Raw genomic sequence first — 15,671 nt, forward strand, 5'->3', positions numbered from 1 at the left:
TGGCCACATGGTTTGAGTCTAAGCATGTAATTTCTGCAATACACTGTGAACTCCCTGTAAAACTGATCGCTTAGTCTTCCTTGGTTGTCAGCTCCTCTGAAACTACCTGCAAGACTGAATTACAATATGCATAACACTTCAGGAGGACAGGCAGCTGAACTAGATTGTTGTGGGTCCCTTTCCAAGGGAAATGATTCTGTTCTGTTACGTCCCTGTTCTCTTGTACTTGTGTCACCTCTTTAGCCTTCTCCCTGGCTTTCAGTAGAAGCTGAAAACAGTTTACATCTTGCAAGCCCAGCCCTTTTGTACCTGTTGAAGTGGGCTGGCACTTGCATAGGTGAAGAACTAGGTGAAAAATACATTTACATTTGCAAGGATTTTAGTTTTATGTGGTGGGGTGTGTGGGGGAGGTGTGACATGAGTAACTCGCGTTTTTGTAGGTGAGTGGGGAACTGAAGAAGTGATAAAGTGAAATAAAAGAATTTGCATATGCATGCCCTGTGCATGTAAAGCACAAAACAATGGCAGACTGCCCCATGCAGCGCCTCACTTGGATGTGTCTGCAGTCTTGGAAGCTTGACTACCCTACGTTCTCCTACAAATGGACCTTGAGAGCTTGTTTGGAGGTTCTAGCAGGGGAGCGCAGCTACCGTATACCCTTGACCGATGAACGGTACCGTCTCTATCGGGGAGGTCGTCCTCTTCGACCGAGCGCGCAGCTTCGGGAGGGACGCACATGGAGCGTTGAGGGAGGAAGGGGACACCCGCCTAGCCAGCCAGATCAGCCGAATCAACCCTGGCGATCAATGGGGTGACAGATGTCGCAGCCAGATCGCCCTCACATCCAGACAACAACGGTTCCCTAGGAAGTATTTATAGCTCAGTACTGCCGGTTGCCTAAAAGTCATGGTTTGTAAGATGGTTGAAAACCCAGTGACACAGCGCACGGAATCAGCACTTTGCAGCGAGGAAACCACCCGAGAGAAACCGGTTCTTAACCCAGATAAAAAATTTTAACGAAATTCTTTGGTGCGAGATGTCCTTCCAGAAGGCTTTGCGAAACTTGCAAATTTACGGCTTCCCATTGGCGGCTGCTCCGCTCGTCGCCGTCCCGCGGCCTGGGCGGGGAGGGCTGCAGGCGGGGCCGGTGGCTGCGGGCTGCAGCTGATCGCGGCTGCGGGCGGGGCCGGCTAGAGTGCCCTGCCTTGGGGTGTCGTGTGCTCGCTCGGTGTCACCGCTTAACCCTCCGTGTGTGTGAGTAATGTGGGCCCCTGGGATTTCCCTCTTCCTGTTCCCCCCACCAAGCGGTGCCCGTGGTCTCTTGGCTCAGGTGAGGCGGGGAACCGGGAGTCTGTGGTGGTCTCGGGCCCGAGCCGTGGATCCGCTCCCGGTCACGGGCTCCCCGTGTCACAGCACAGACCGTTCGTCATCTCCTGCCTGCCAAGGGCTTGTCCCCGGGAGGGGTGGGAGCTGCTGCCTGTCCCACGCTGGGCACCGGACGTGCCCCGGGCTGGTGTTGCGGGTGCAGAGTGGAAGCGATGTTGGGCTGCTGAATGCACGCAGGGAAAATCGGGCCCTAGAGCCCTGGATCTGCGGGACGTGCGAAGCACAGCTGCTCCCCCGGCCCTCTTCACCGATGTTCTTCTGGTCCGTGTTCTCCTTGCGTGGGAGCAACCGCTTCTTGCACTAATATTCATGTTCCCTCATTCCGCCGTTAGCCCAGATAGCCTTCATCAATCACAGCAAGGGAACAAATATTTCACAAAGCCCATTTTCCTGTTGAGGAGTCTGGCTGAGGGGAATGGACAAGAACCTACCAGTAATTGCAGCTCCTGGCTGCAAATTGCCACTTTACCTCTTTCTGATGAAGGGCAGAGAAGAGAGAAGCTCTTTGCCCATCACCAGGGTGCTCCTTCCATCCGATTTTAGTTCACAAGTTGGACTTTCTCTTCCAGTATGGCATAACAGGCTTAGTCCTAGGAACCTAGAATGCTACAGCTCATTTAAAAGTTTGTTGATTCCCCCAGTATTTAAGAAGATATTATTTATAAAGTATTGTAAAAGAAGCACCCACCATGCCTTTTCCTTGAGGTGTGTTGGGCATCAGTGACTTGCTTATGTCCTGTGACCTGTTGACTGGCCTGCTAAGAGCAGGTTTCCAGAAGTGGCACTGAGGAAGAGTGACTCTTTTGTTTCTTTAGTTTTTTAAACTACAACTTAAAAATCACCTTTGGCTTTTTTCTTCTTTCTCCGTGAATGTAACTGCATTACAAGTAGCACCTGTTTAATTCTGTTTTGTGTAGTTCACAGTGATACTTTTCTGATTCACTGCTATATTTATCAGCAATAGAGATAGTATTTTTCAGTGTTTTAGTTGCCTGTCACTTCCCTAAGAGCAGTCGGAGCCCCCGAGCAGGCGGGGGTGGAATAGCCTGGCTCGTTTGAATTCCCATGGCCTGATGCACTCTCATGTTTTGTGCTCTCTTTTCATGCCTGTTGGCTGACAAGCGGATCACTTTGTGCATGCTCAAGGTCTTTTTCCCCTCTGCTTATGAAGGAGCTCTTGGAACACTGGAAACTGGAGGTTATTGTTCGCATGCCAAGAGCCTCTTTTCCAGAATTACATGAGCTGTGGACTGAAGTGACAATAAATCACCTTACAGAGGGAAAACAGCTCTCAGTTGCAGCAAGGACTTGCTATAAGGGAGTTCTGCATGTGAAATGCCAGTGTGATTAAATTGGATTGCTCTTTTGGCTTATGGCTCTACAGCGGAATCCAGTTCTTGCTGAGGCCTAAACAGTAGTCTATTCTAAAAATAACAATTAATAGCCTCATTTATGAAGTCATTAAAGAACTAAAATGCTGCTTGCAAAGCAGCATTGGATCATCTGAAAAGTCCATAAAGTTTTGCATAGCAACAGGGTTTATTAATAGAAAGAAATGCAGCCTGTAGAAGGATAAGTAGTGCAGCACTGTGAAACTCTGGATTTTAATCTGGATTATTACAAAAGAAACAGGCCATTCTTCTGAAGTTTCTACTGATCGTCATATTGTGATATTTTTGAAGTTTCTGCTGATTGCTGGATTACCACAGCTAGGGGAATAAAAGTGAGAGGCTAAAAAGTACATTCCCATGCTTCACCCAAACGTGTAGAATTAATGTTTAGATACTTATGGCATTCCTTGATACAAGGTCTGCCAGTTTTGGAAACTTGGTTTACTGCCTCTTCTCTTTGATCAAGACTTGACTTTTAGTGGTGTCTGCATAACTTCAGTGCTAAAACTTCTATTTTCTAAATGTTTTAAGGTTTTTCTTCGTGGTGATTTAAAATTTTATTTCTGTTATCTCCTACTTAGCAACTTGATGCTTACTTTTCCTGAATTTCAGGGGGATGAAAAGTCTATGAAATAGTTTGACTTGACTGTGCAGCAAGAAAATCAAATCAGTTTAGACTGAACTTTGCTAAAATATTTCGTCAATAATTAATTTAAATTATTGTTGTGTGAGTGACCTGTGAACCATTATTCCAGCTGCAATCAGATTTCTGTATATTTAATAACTTACTATCTGTTATAACTCTTTTAGGTAACAGAAAGTTTGAAGTCATGTCCACAAAACCAAAACTTTACTACTTTAATGGAAGAGGCAAGATGGAATCGATTCGTTGGTTGTTGGCTGCAGCTGGGGTCGAGGTTTGTCTTAGAGTTTTAAAACTTTTTAGAGTTTTTAACTTCTAGCTGCACATTGGTAAGCTTGTCTTTGGGGCAGATCACATGTTTTTAGTCAAAAAAGAAAAGGCATACGGAGATGCAATAGGAAATGAAGGTTGGCTATTCCGTGTAATTAAATACTTTTACTTCAGGCACACAAAAGCATGGCTTCAAGTTACTTGTTTTCTGAGCAGTGACACTGTAAGCAGTGACACTTGCTTAACACAAGAATGTGCAGTCCTTAATTAAGCACTTGATTAATGAGCCAGAGCTGCTGAGCTGATAGATGTGTTGCTTGCATAACAAGTGTTATCTGTGCCTGGTAAAACAGCGATTTACTTTCTCTAGTCTACCTGTTTTCAGTTAAATGCTCACACAGAGATTTTTGTTTTATTTTTCACTCCACTGGTTGAGTCCTTCATAAGCTGTAACACAAAATATGTTGTGTCTAGCATCATTTAGATGAAACTTAGCAGGGTGAAGTCAGCAAATTGACCAACATGTGTAGGGAAATCAGAATCTCTAAGTACTTGGGTAAAACAGGTAAAGCAGCCTTTACTTTTTTCTGATGGTATATCATTTACTTACACATTTGCTGGCCATCTTGGTGGTAAACTGGTAATACAGTTTGAGGACACAAAGAAATAGTATTTGCTCTGAGTGTCCTCTTTTACACAATAAGCTGTTACAGTACATACAGTTACTTGTGTACTGAGCCAAGGAATACAAGTTTTTTTCACCAGTCTTTTTTTGAAGGTCTTGCAGAAGACAGAACTGTCTGCTTCCCTCCATCATTTGTTCCTATGTTTTAAGTCACTCTCTCTTCTTTTTTCTTTTTTAAGTTTAAAAAAAGCTGTCGATAAGTGCCAATTACTACATTTTTTCCATGGAATATTATTTTCTCGGCTTCTCATCAGCAGAAACCTGGGTTCTGAATTTTAGACTGTGATCATACTTGCTATGGTTGAGCATTGGCAGTGTGTTAATGTGCCTCATCTTCTGGGGTTTCTCTAGTATAGCAAATCCTAATTACTGAGTGGCACAGAAGTTATGAGGGGCTGACTGAGCAAGGCATTTAGGGATTGGTAGCATCAACCATTTTCTAGTCTCCATGTTGTGCACTGGTCACAGACATTGATGGCACATGCAAACACATACATGTAGATGTCTAACTTTGGTGTCTTAATCTTGAAATCAGTTTCTCCATAATAACACTGATTGGACTGGCTATCCTCAGCCATATCGAGTACAACTACATCCATCTAATCAGCAGCAATTCTGTATCTTTTTTTTTTTCTCATCTTATGAATATTTAATCTTCAGGTATCTGAAACATGCATCTGTATCAAACTTCATGCAGGGCTTGATACTTGTACACTATTTTGTAAAAGCTTTGTTTTAACTTCTGTTCCTGTCCAGCTCCCAAATCAAAATATTGCACAGCAGATTTTTTCCACATTCCAGAAAGCATCTTAAGGACAGCCTAGACTGTATTGTTGATTGTTACACATTACATTGCCTGTTTAATACCAAACAAACCATCTTCATTCCAATTCTTCTGCTAGAGTTGCCCTTAGGAGCATTTATCAAGTGTCACAGCCCAGGAGATATTGCCAGGACTTCTGTCCTTGGTGTGTTGTCCCTTAGAGCCATATCTGAAATGAAAAGAACCATGATGCATATTCTTTTCCTTTTATGGTGCTTTAAAAATTTATCTCTTCTAGAAATGTGAAAAGATTCTTATTTCCTCTTCTTCCTCAATCTCTTTTGTCAGTTTGAAGAAGAATTTTTGGAAACCCGAGACCAGTATGAGAAACTTCTGCAAGGTGAGTCCATGTGAAACCTCAAGAAAAGTGTAACCAGACTTAGAGAAAATGTGTGAAGTCTTTGAAGACTTTGTGTCTTTCTTTCCACATAGAAGAGTAAAGCTGAGAGCTGTGAGCAGCTGCAGAGGCTGTTTTTTTCTACATGTGGACAGATGAAATTGCAAACTGAGTATCTTTCCAACCTGCAGGGTTTCCCAGGCCTCTGGATTCTTCTGTTCTCCATTTGTCTGTGCATCCCACCTGGTCCCACAAACTTAACCATGGGCTTCAGTAACCAGAAAATATGTATCCCAAAATTTCATGTTATATCCTGATAAAGCCTAAAGATTGGTCATAAGAGAGAAATCTATGAATCTCACGTTTGCTTCAAATAGTGTTTGAATAATGGAACAGAGGGTTTTTTTACATTGTTTAGAACTAGACACTTTTTTACTCAGTTGAGATGTTTAGTTAAGTGATTGTCTCTACTGCATTTCAATTTCATTTCAAAAGCTGCTGTACACAGTCCTGACTGAAACTTCAGTGAAAATTTTTTAAAGGAAGGATGGTAACCCACAATAATTGTGCTTTTCAGTTTAATTTGTCTGCACCACTGTAGTTTATTTTTTGCATGGAAGATCTCCAGTTTAATACAATGGCTACCCTCACCATAAAAGCCATGTTCCTCTGAAGACAGCAAGAAATCCGACATGGAGTTATTAGATCAGTCACATAACGTGTGTGTGTCCTTTCAGGTGGATCCCTGCTGTTTCAGCAGGTGCCCATGGTGGAGATAGATGGGATGAGGATGGTGCAGACCAGAGCCATCCTCAGCTACATTGCAGCAAAGTACAACCTCTATGGGAAGGACCTGAAGGAAAGAGCTTTGTATGTAAGAGTATTACTCTTCCTGAATTTAGTATAATAGTTCAGATGCATCTAGAGTTAATTGCATAGTTGCCTCGGTGATACACAACTTGCAGTGAGCCTGAGAAGCCACAGTTAGATGCAAGCCAACTGATTTGTCTAACTCAGTTACTTTTCACATAAAAATATTTGAGTCACGGCTTTATTGTGCCTTACTGAAAGATTAATACAGCCTGACACAGGTATTCAAGAGGTGACTGGCATGTAGATGCTGAACTACTTTTGTAACCAGAAAACTCTGGAAAGAAACGGTTCGTTTCTAACTTGGCTGCAAAATAAGAGCTGTCATTGACATCATCTGTGGTTGCATGATGTCCTACTGCACTGTAAAAAGTGTGTGGTTTTGATCTTTGGGAGCTGGGGAAAGAATAGCTAAAAGCTGTTGAAAAATAATGGTTTCATGTGAAATAACATCCGTGTGAAATTACATCTTGATGTTGTGTCTGTGGAGGGAAAAAAAGTATGATGGGGCTGCTGTCTCAGTATGTAGCATTTTAAAGGTCCATCTACAGTACAAAACCTGCTCCAATAGCTCTGGAAAAGGGACAATCTGAAGAACTGCTGTACTGATAATTTAGCTGGTTGAAGAACCTGGTATACTACGGACTTCCAACCCCATTATTTATCTATTTGGCACTACTTGGACTTTGGATGAAATTCTGAAGATGGGATACATCCAGACAATTAAGTCACTTGGGAATGACTCCTTGTGGTGCTGTGTGTTTCTCTGGTGATTTTGAAGTGATCTGTAACACCAAAGGTACACACTTAATGTCTGTGCAATCCTATTTTAAACCTGCACAATGAAGCTAGTAAAGAGCCAAAATCACTACAAATACAAATAAGACTCCCACTGTGACATATTTTTTTAATTGCAGAACTATTTTCCATGAGAGGGCGTGTTTGAGATTGCTTAAAAAAGCATTTCTCAGATCACACTGCAGCCTGGAAAGGAGTGGCAGGGGGTGGGGGGGAGGGGGGGGGAGAAGGCACCATGACAGGGGGATGGGTAATTCAATGTTTACTATCCTAAAACAAATATAAGGTGATTCGGCTTGTGAAGGTGCTTTCTATTTAAGGTTTCTGTTTGCTTTTGTTATAAGGATTGATATGTATGTTGGAGGAACTGATGACCTTATGGGCTTCATTATGATGTTCCCTTTCTTATCAGCAGAGGATAAAGAGAAACAACATGTTTTAATAGTTCAAAAGGCAACAAGCAGGTATTTCCCAGTGTATGAAAAGGTATGGAAGAGGATCATTTTCTTCCCTGATTCTGGAGGGATAACAATGGGAACTCTGGGTATTTCACCACAACTAGAAGCAGAAGTGTCAGTGCAGTACTTTACACCAGAACATCCATACTGTCCGTTGGCTGGAGGGGGATCAGAACAGTATCAGATACATTGGGGTGGGTGAACCCAAGAGACTTTCAATGTATTTTTTTCCCCATGGCCAGGTGAGGAAGGGCGTGGCAGAGCAGCTTTGATGGACTTCTGGTACCGAGCCAGGGTCAACTCCACCACAGTAATTTGCATTGCAAAAGCAGTGCTAATTGTCTTCTTTGTTTAACATTTCAAATACATCTCAGTTGGGTTTTTGGAAACACAGTAAAACACTGCTATCACTGCTGCATTTTAGCCATACTGGAATCTTGGTGTTTCTCTAACTGAAGTTTGAGAGGTAGGACCCAAGAGGTACTCTCAATGGAAATTAATATGCATGGACAGGATGATCTAGCAGAAATAGCTCCTCTCCATTTTAAAGACTAAAGAGAAAACAGTTTTTCACTTTGCAAGGTCTCCTATAAGTGGTTGCCAGGATGCATTCTGCCCTATATTCCACTTGTTGCATCTTAGCCCTTATGCTTTAGGTCGAACACCTCTCTTTTATACTCTCTATTTTCCCATTGAAGGTGTAAAAATGTATAGAAAAAAATCCAGATAAATTAGACTTGAAAGATGTGAATACCAAGAAGGTATCTAACCCTATAGTCTAGTACACAAGGTTACCTAGAGCTGTAGGAAAAAAGGATTGATAAGAAAAACCCTGGGATTCTGGATTTCTGCTGTAATATGATCAGTGACTGCTGGCATATCCCCTGTTCCCCCTGTAAGCTGCATGGGAGAGAAGAATGAAAAGGAGACAGTACTGTTGTCAAAGAAGGTGTGCCTATGAATTTTGAAAACATGAACCTCAGCTGGCTATCCACACCTGAATGTTTTTATCTATAACATTTCTAGGTTTTGAAAGACCATGGGCAGGACTTCCTTGTTGGCAACAATTTTAGCTGGGCAGATGTTCATCTTCTTGAAGCCATTTTAATGGTAGAAGAGAAGAAGTCAGATGTGCTCTCAGGCTTTCCTCAGTTACAGGTACCTTGCACTAACAAGATGCTCATATGGCTATAAATGTGATAAATTATATTTCAAAGTCTGTTCCGTGTAAATAATTCCACAAACATTTGTTACTTTTTCATTGTAGTCTTGCTTTTCCTGCTTTAGGAAGAGCCTTGTAAGATGTTTCATCTAGAGAAACTTATTTTTTCTGGAGTAACCCCTGTACATATCTGAAGAAATGCACCCTCCCTTTTTTTGACTCTCACCAGTTCTGTGATACTGAGTGGAAGATATTTTCTGGATCACAAGAACGATCTGAGCGACGTACATATTAGAAACCACAGATACCTTAACACTTCATCCCATATCAATACAAGACAGATGGCTCATCTGTTACTGTGGAAAATAAAAGGGTTGAAGTGAGTGGGAGTAAAATTCATCCACACTTAAAACCATATTTCCTGTCTTGTCTCCACATACAGCTTGTTAAAGGATGTTACACAAATCAGTAAAATAGGGTTTTTTCTTGTGTTACTTTCTGTTCTTTAAATACCATGTAGTTACTGTTTATATTTTAGGCATTTAAAGCAAGGATAAGCAGCATCCCTGCAATCAAGAAATTTCTTGAGCCAGGAAGCCAGAGGAAACCTGTTCCTGATGATAAATATGTGGAGACTGTCAGGAGAGTTCTCCGTATGTATTATGATGTAAAAGCAAATTAGTTTGCCTGGCTGCAAGCTGTAAGAGAGCTGCCAGATTGCACACATCCAATAACAATGTGAAGGAGGGCAAAGGGGTGTTCCAGAGGTGTTTCAATGGGCAAGAGGTCATGCCCTCACACAAAATACTGTAGGCAGGTGTCTTTTATAACACTTCAATACTAGCCTGTTTTCTCCTTCATCCATCTTGAGATTTTTTTCTAGTAATTTTAAGCAAGTGAAATGGCAGCAAGCACACTGTCTTCCTAGAGACTTTGTGGAACAGCAGAAAAGAGAAATGTGAGTTGCTGACTGATAGCTTCATTATGTCGTGCTATTTTTGAGGACTTTTTCCTAGATCCAGATCAGATTTTTATATGATGATTGTTCCCAGTGTAGGCCTTTATTCTTCTTTAATATCACTGTTGGCAAATGAAACAAGTAGTTTTTAAAGAAAGTAGGAGTGAGGTCTTTCTCCTGCCAGTTCTACTGTACATCAGTGACTTGTCTAAATGTCAACACTGTGCCTTTATAACTAAGCTGTACTTTTATTACTGAATTAGGAAATTAACTGACTGACAAATGATGTTTTTGTTTAACTGCTGTATCTAGAAGACCTGTACTAATCAAATAAACTTTTTATAAAGTCACATTGTCCTGTTGTCTTGTGAATGAAAGCTGGGGCTTAAAAACATAATTTTTACTTTTCTTGGAGGATAAATTCTTTGTATTTGATATGAGGAGGGTCACTGTTAACTCACATGCCTCATGGAAAGGTGTATTTTGTTTGTGTTTATGAACAAGAGAATGGAGATGTGAAGGAGAGGTAGTAAACAATCACACAAACCTGATATAGCTCCATTCTAGAACCAATGAAACTCAATGTTTCTTGTCCTTTTTTTAAAAAAAATCGATGGTTTCCACAGCCAGCTAGACAAAGGAATTTTAAATTATTTTAATCACCTAAAAAAATGGCACTTAAGTTATGGAAAGCTGCTCTGCAGAATGTTACCTTGATGTTTCATATTTGTCATTTATGGTTCTACATTAATGACACAGTTTACAAGAAAAGGCTTATGCTCAATCTCTAATGGCCCTGGTTTATTCCTGTGTTTGCTGTGGGTTAAGAAATAAGATGTTGCTTGACACTGGGATGTTGTAAGATAAGTACACGCATCTGATATCTGATGAACAAATTTCCCACTTGAGAGCTCATCAGACTCCCCAGCTTCAGCATGATTGAAGTTTTCAGTGCTACAAACACTTTCCCCTCATTGCTAGGTATACAAAGTTTGTATTGACCTATAGTAATTTATCAGCTAATGTAATGTCATTGCAGTTACAGTTCAGTCCTTGGTTTAATCTCAGATTAATTCATTAGAAAAGTTTGGAAAACACTGTAGTTGTGGATCATAATTCCTTTGCTACTTTTTCTCCACAAAAGGAGGAAAGTTGTTGTGTAATTCTGTTCAAGAGTTCCACAAGCAAAGATGCAGCAGATGTAGGAGATGCCTCTGCCAGTACTTGTTGGTGATAAGCCTAACAGCTGATGGTTATTCCTATTAGTAAATAGAATGGTATGGCAGCCATGAGTGTGAGCAGAAGAATAGCTGGCACTGAAGCCTTGTCATCAACACTGCATGTGTTTGGGACAGGGTTAACTTCAGCATAGCTCAAGAGTAGTTGTGTGGACTGAATGACAGTTAAACAGCATTTGGTGCACTCTTGGAGCACATTTCTCAGTTTAATTTCATCCAGAAAGAATCCAGTTTGTACACTCCAAGATCACACTATGATGGGAGCCAAAGCACAGTTAAGAAATTAATTTTAAAACATCCTCCTGTTCCAGACCACTAATGTAGACATACCCTGTAAGGCTCCAGGTCTGGCCCAGGTGAGGGTTCATTTCCTGATATTTCAGGAAATTGTTGATAAGAACTTCCAATTTTGTTTCATTATTTTTTACTTATCTTGAAAGTTTTGAAATGAAAAATACCTAAAGGTGTTTATACATTGTGAGGACTTTTCCATACAAAATTTACAGGCATGTTTGCTTATGCAAGGCTGCACAGTGCTGTGGGTTAACTCTGATAACCTCCTTATTTTTATATTCCTATGCAGGTTTGTCAATTTACTTTCTAAACTGTAAAGAGCAGCAGGTTTGCAAACTGTTAGTGTAATCTTCCATATTCTGGGCAAACTAGGAATGAAATCAGCTTACATCTAAGTCTTTTACAGAATACCTTTTTTTACTGAGCAACCTTGAGTCCTGGTAAGCACTCTAGCAGTAATTATTTAGGGTGCTAGCTGACTTCAGTAATGCTTTTGCAACACATAAGAGCTCTTCAGTTCTATTACCAACCTTCAAGACAGTGGTAAACAAGTAAAATGTACAGATGTTTGTTGCTGTTTCTCCTATGTCTCTTAATGTTGCCAGCCCAATAATTCCTGGCTAAATGTTACTTAATGCCCAGTAACCTCAGGATTTGTTTCACTCTTACCTGTCACAAATCACTTAGGTGTTAGACAAGCAGTTTTGATGTGTTCTCCAAGAAGGACTAGGGGTTCTCTTCAACTCTTGCTCTGGTAAGACCTACGTATGTACAAATCAGCCTGAGCATCATTCTGATAGCCAAGTTAATTATGCTTAGTAGGGGTAAGGGTTGTGATCCTATGCAACCATTTTTGGTTTAAAACACTCTGCCAATGGAATGACAAGTTCATTTCCACTGAAAACACTGGGATAGTTCTCTCTGATTTACTAGCAAGTACAGGATATTTGCTTTTGTACAAGTTATGGTTTCTGATGACAGTATGGGATCTTTACTTGTGCTTGCATTGTGCTTGCTGATGTTTTGATAGATTGCAGTTAATTCCAGTGGAACTCTACTATTTGTTTAAACACATCTGAACGTGCAAAAGAAGCATCAGCTTTTCATAGGAGTTCTTCAAGTCTCCTGCATGCTTGTGGCACTTCTTCTCACCTGACTATAGCAACACGAACCATAGGAAAACAAACAAACAAACAAACAAAAAACAAGCAAACAAAAAACCTCAACAAGATGCCAGATTCAGGAAAAACTAGCCAGGTCGACTGGAGGGTTTCTAACACTGCTTCTAGCAGGTACTTGGCAGATATTCATTCCTATGTTTAGTATCACTTGCCAACTGCCACCATAGGCAAAATAGACTTGATGTGGGGAAAATTTATTTATTACCAATTAATATAGTTGGTGAAAAAGAAAAACAAAAACGTGAACACCTTCCTCCCACTCCTTTTCTTCCCAGACTCATCCTCCCTCCTTTGTTCCTGACACCTCTGCCTTCTCCCCTCGTTCTCTTCTTGTGTTCGCCCGCACTTTCTCCTCTGTTTTCCCCAGGCACTCTGTCCTGCAGTGTTTTGCCGCTTCTTAAACACATTCCCCACTCCCGCCCCGGCCGTGGCCAGCCGCGCCCTGCGGGGTGCGGTGGGAACCGGCTGAACCGGCCGCGACCGGCTGGGGCAGCCCTGGCCTCCCCTCACCGAGATGCCGCTGGAGCCAACGCCCCGTACAGCCGTGCCTGCTTTAGTGCCTGGTTAAAAAGGCTGGTCCCTCAGCGGGTTTCCAAGCAGGTCGCGGGCAACACTGGGACCTGCTGGTGCTGGCCAGACCTTTGAGGTCCAAGAGGGCCAAGTTCGCGTTCCAGCGGCGTGTAGGACCTGGACACCAGGACGCCTGGACGCTGCTGCTGCAGAGTTTTCAGAAGGCTGCACTCTGAACCCAGCCTTGCTCCTAGGAAAGGCTATTTTATTTGCTCCTGAGGGAAAATTTGAGTCGTAGGCAACTCCTCGGCGTGTCCCCGGGTTCCCTTTAAACAGCTGGGAGCTCTGGGCATGGAATTAGCTTGACATTACTTTTCCTGCCCCCAGATGGGGCCCTGCGCTTTCCTCAGGGGCCCTCGGTGGGGTCTGGCTGGAGCGAGGCGGTGCAGCCCGGAGCCATCCTCAGCCACAGAGCCCCAAAAGTACACCCGCCTGAGGGACAGACCCTGGTGCAGCGACTTCAAACCTCTACCAGATGCTCGGTTTTAACATGTGACACTTACGGAGTCAGTGGCAACAAATAATATTATCAGAATGCAACTGATCTGTAAGGTATGGTTAACCTCTGAGCGCCTGAGTGGAAGCATGTCTGCAAGCCACTTTGGAGTGCAGGGCAGAGAGAAGAGTATAAACGCACATTTCCAGCAGCTCCTTCCAGGATTTGTTTCAGTGCAGATGTCTGTTGGAATTTCTCGTGCTGCAGCCTGTGCCTGTTATCTGTTCTACTTTCACTATGGTCCTCTGAGGAGAGCCTGGTCCTGGCCCCTCCACAACTACAATATTAGGTAGGTGAAGAGAGAAACCAGATCCTTGGCACTTCACTATTTCACATTTTTGTCAAAGGGCTAAAAGAAAAAATTGCACATTTCATAGCAGATAAAGCAATAATAGGTAGAAAAGTTGAAACTCAGGGATCTAAATCAGTATTCCATACATAGGAATTAATCACCAGAGGCATTTAGTCTAGTTAAATGCACTTTGCCTAAATTCCCACTGATGTGAGAAGCAGGAACTCAGAGGAGGAGGAGCTGAATACGGTGGATAATCAGCCATATGCCAGCTCCCAGTGTGCCACTGACATCTGAAAATGCTAATGTGACCTTGGCGTATAGTGGAAATTTTCAAATAGCATCATTGTATGTCTGACTGTGACACTGACCCAAGAGCTACCTAGCTGTAGGCACCACTTAATCCTAATGCAGAACAAGGGGTGATTTTGTAGTTATGCTGCAGATTTGTGTTGCTTACCCTACAAGCACTATTTTTCATTTCAGACCAATTTCAACACTGCAGCTCTACCATTTAATCTCACACCTGGAAACATCATCAAGAGAAGATGGAATGGAATGTTACCCTTTCTGGCAAGAGAAGGGGAGCTTCCCTTCATCATTCAGCCTCAGATACCAGAGCTTGGTACATAGGGCCCCAGCCATGCCAGTCTACTTGGATACACATTAGTTCAAGTAGAGAATATTCTTCCACTCACTTTCTCAAGGATGTAGTTATCTTATTTAATTCTTGCTATTATTCAGCAGACAGTTTTGTGCAGAACGTTAGTCAAGGGGTGCTCTGGGAGACACCTGGATTCCTTTGAAAACCTGATTTGAACAATTATTTCTGAGAAGTTTCAGAACGGGTTGCGCAGAGACAGCTTTGAAATAAGCAATGTAACTCTGATACTTCTCAGAGCATCTTGTTGTTCTATGTACTCCCAAAATATGCCCACACAGCAAAACAGAGCTGTGACAGGAGTGTTTGTGTTTTAATTAAACAGGCACACTATTTTTCTAGCGCCATGGTGCTTTTTTGCTAATAGTAACAGGTGCTAAAATTAAGGCAGTGTAGGGCTGAGGCTGGAGAACGTGTATCTGCAGGATCTGGGGATCATTTTTACCCTTATTTTACCCTTACCATGTAAGACTTCACTAGTTGGATGGTGTCCTGGCTCTCCTTGAAGCAAGAGGGATGCCTCTTCAAAACTGGCAAATGAACTGTATAGGTAAGGACCCCAAAGATTTTTGTGTCTTTTCTGCTCATTCTAATATAGAAGATTAGGAATCTCCACTTTCAGCAGTGAAACATATCCCTACCAACACTTTTCAAACTTGAGTGTATGTCCTGTATTTTATTATTACAACTTCATTACCTTGCGTATAAAGACCACAGGCGTTTCAGCATGGGTGATCTTAAGCACACCCAAGCGATCTTTCAGTATTGGTGCTATTGTAAGGACAGTTCAGGTCTCTGTGTACATCCATTTAGTTTAACTTCTCACCATGCAGGCTGATGCAAAGAGGCCTGTGTATGTGTAAGGGAGCTGTTGCCTTTGTGAACTGGGCACTGAGGTCTGTAGTGCTGCTAACTAGCTGGGCAAGATGAACCAGATTCCTATTCCATTATCAAACTTGCATTGAGAACTTCCCTTTGAGAACAAGAGAACAAAAGCACGTGAAGGTTTGTATCTGATCTAATGCACTTATCTTTCCCTTCACTTTTTATGTATCTTGTACCATATTGCAGATTTCTTCTGATATTTTTTCATTTGTAGTTTTTATGGAAATGTAACAACTGTTGGACATGTGCAATCTACAGAATTGACTAAGGATG

General features: G+C 42.0%; 1 protein-coding gene across 2 annotated transcripts; it reads left to right on the plus strand.

Moving 5' to 3' along the window:
• The first annotated feature begins 1,100 nt into the window (after positions 1–1,100).
• On the plus strand, positions 1,101–10,131 carry LOC132325440 (glutathione S-transferase 3). Of its 2 annotated transcripts, none has more exons than XM_059842781.1 (7): positions 1,101–1,254; positions 3,588–3,694; positions 5,487–5,538; positions 6,273–6,405; positions 7,548–7,689; positions 8,688–8,819; positions 9,362–10,131. In XM_059842781.1, the coding sequence occupies exons 2-7, from the start codon at positions 3,608–3,610 to the stop codon at positions 9,503–9,505; spliced, it is 690 nt and encodes a 229-aa protein (XP_059698764.1). In that variant the 5' UTR covers positions 1,101–1,254; positions 3,588–3,607; the 3' UTR covers positions 9,506–10,131. The 2 variants fall into 2 exon arrangements, with proteins under 2 accessions (XP_059698764.1, XP_059698763.1); XM_059842780.1 differs by lacking the exon at positions 1,101–1,254 and adding an exon at positions 1,681–1,819.
• The last annotated feature ends 5,540 nt before the right edge of the window (positions 10,132–15,671 follow it).

This window comes from Haemorhous mexicanus, chromosome 3 (genome assembly GCF_027477595.1).
Source record: "Haemorhous mexicanus isolate bHaeMex1 chromosome 3, bHaeMex1.pri, whole genome shotgun sequence".
In the NCBI taxonomy this organism is placed as follows: Eukaryota; Metazoa; Chordata; class Aves; order Passeriformes; family Fringillidae; genus Haemorhous; species Haemorhous mexicanus.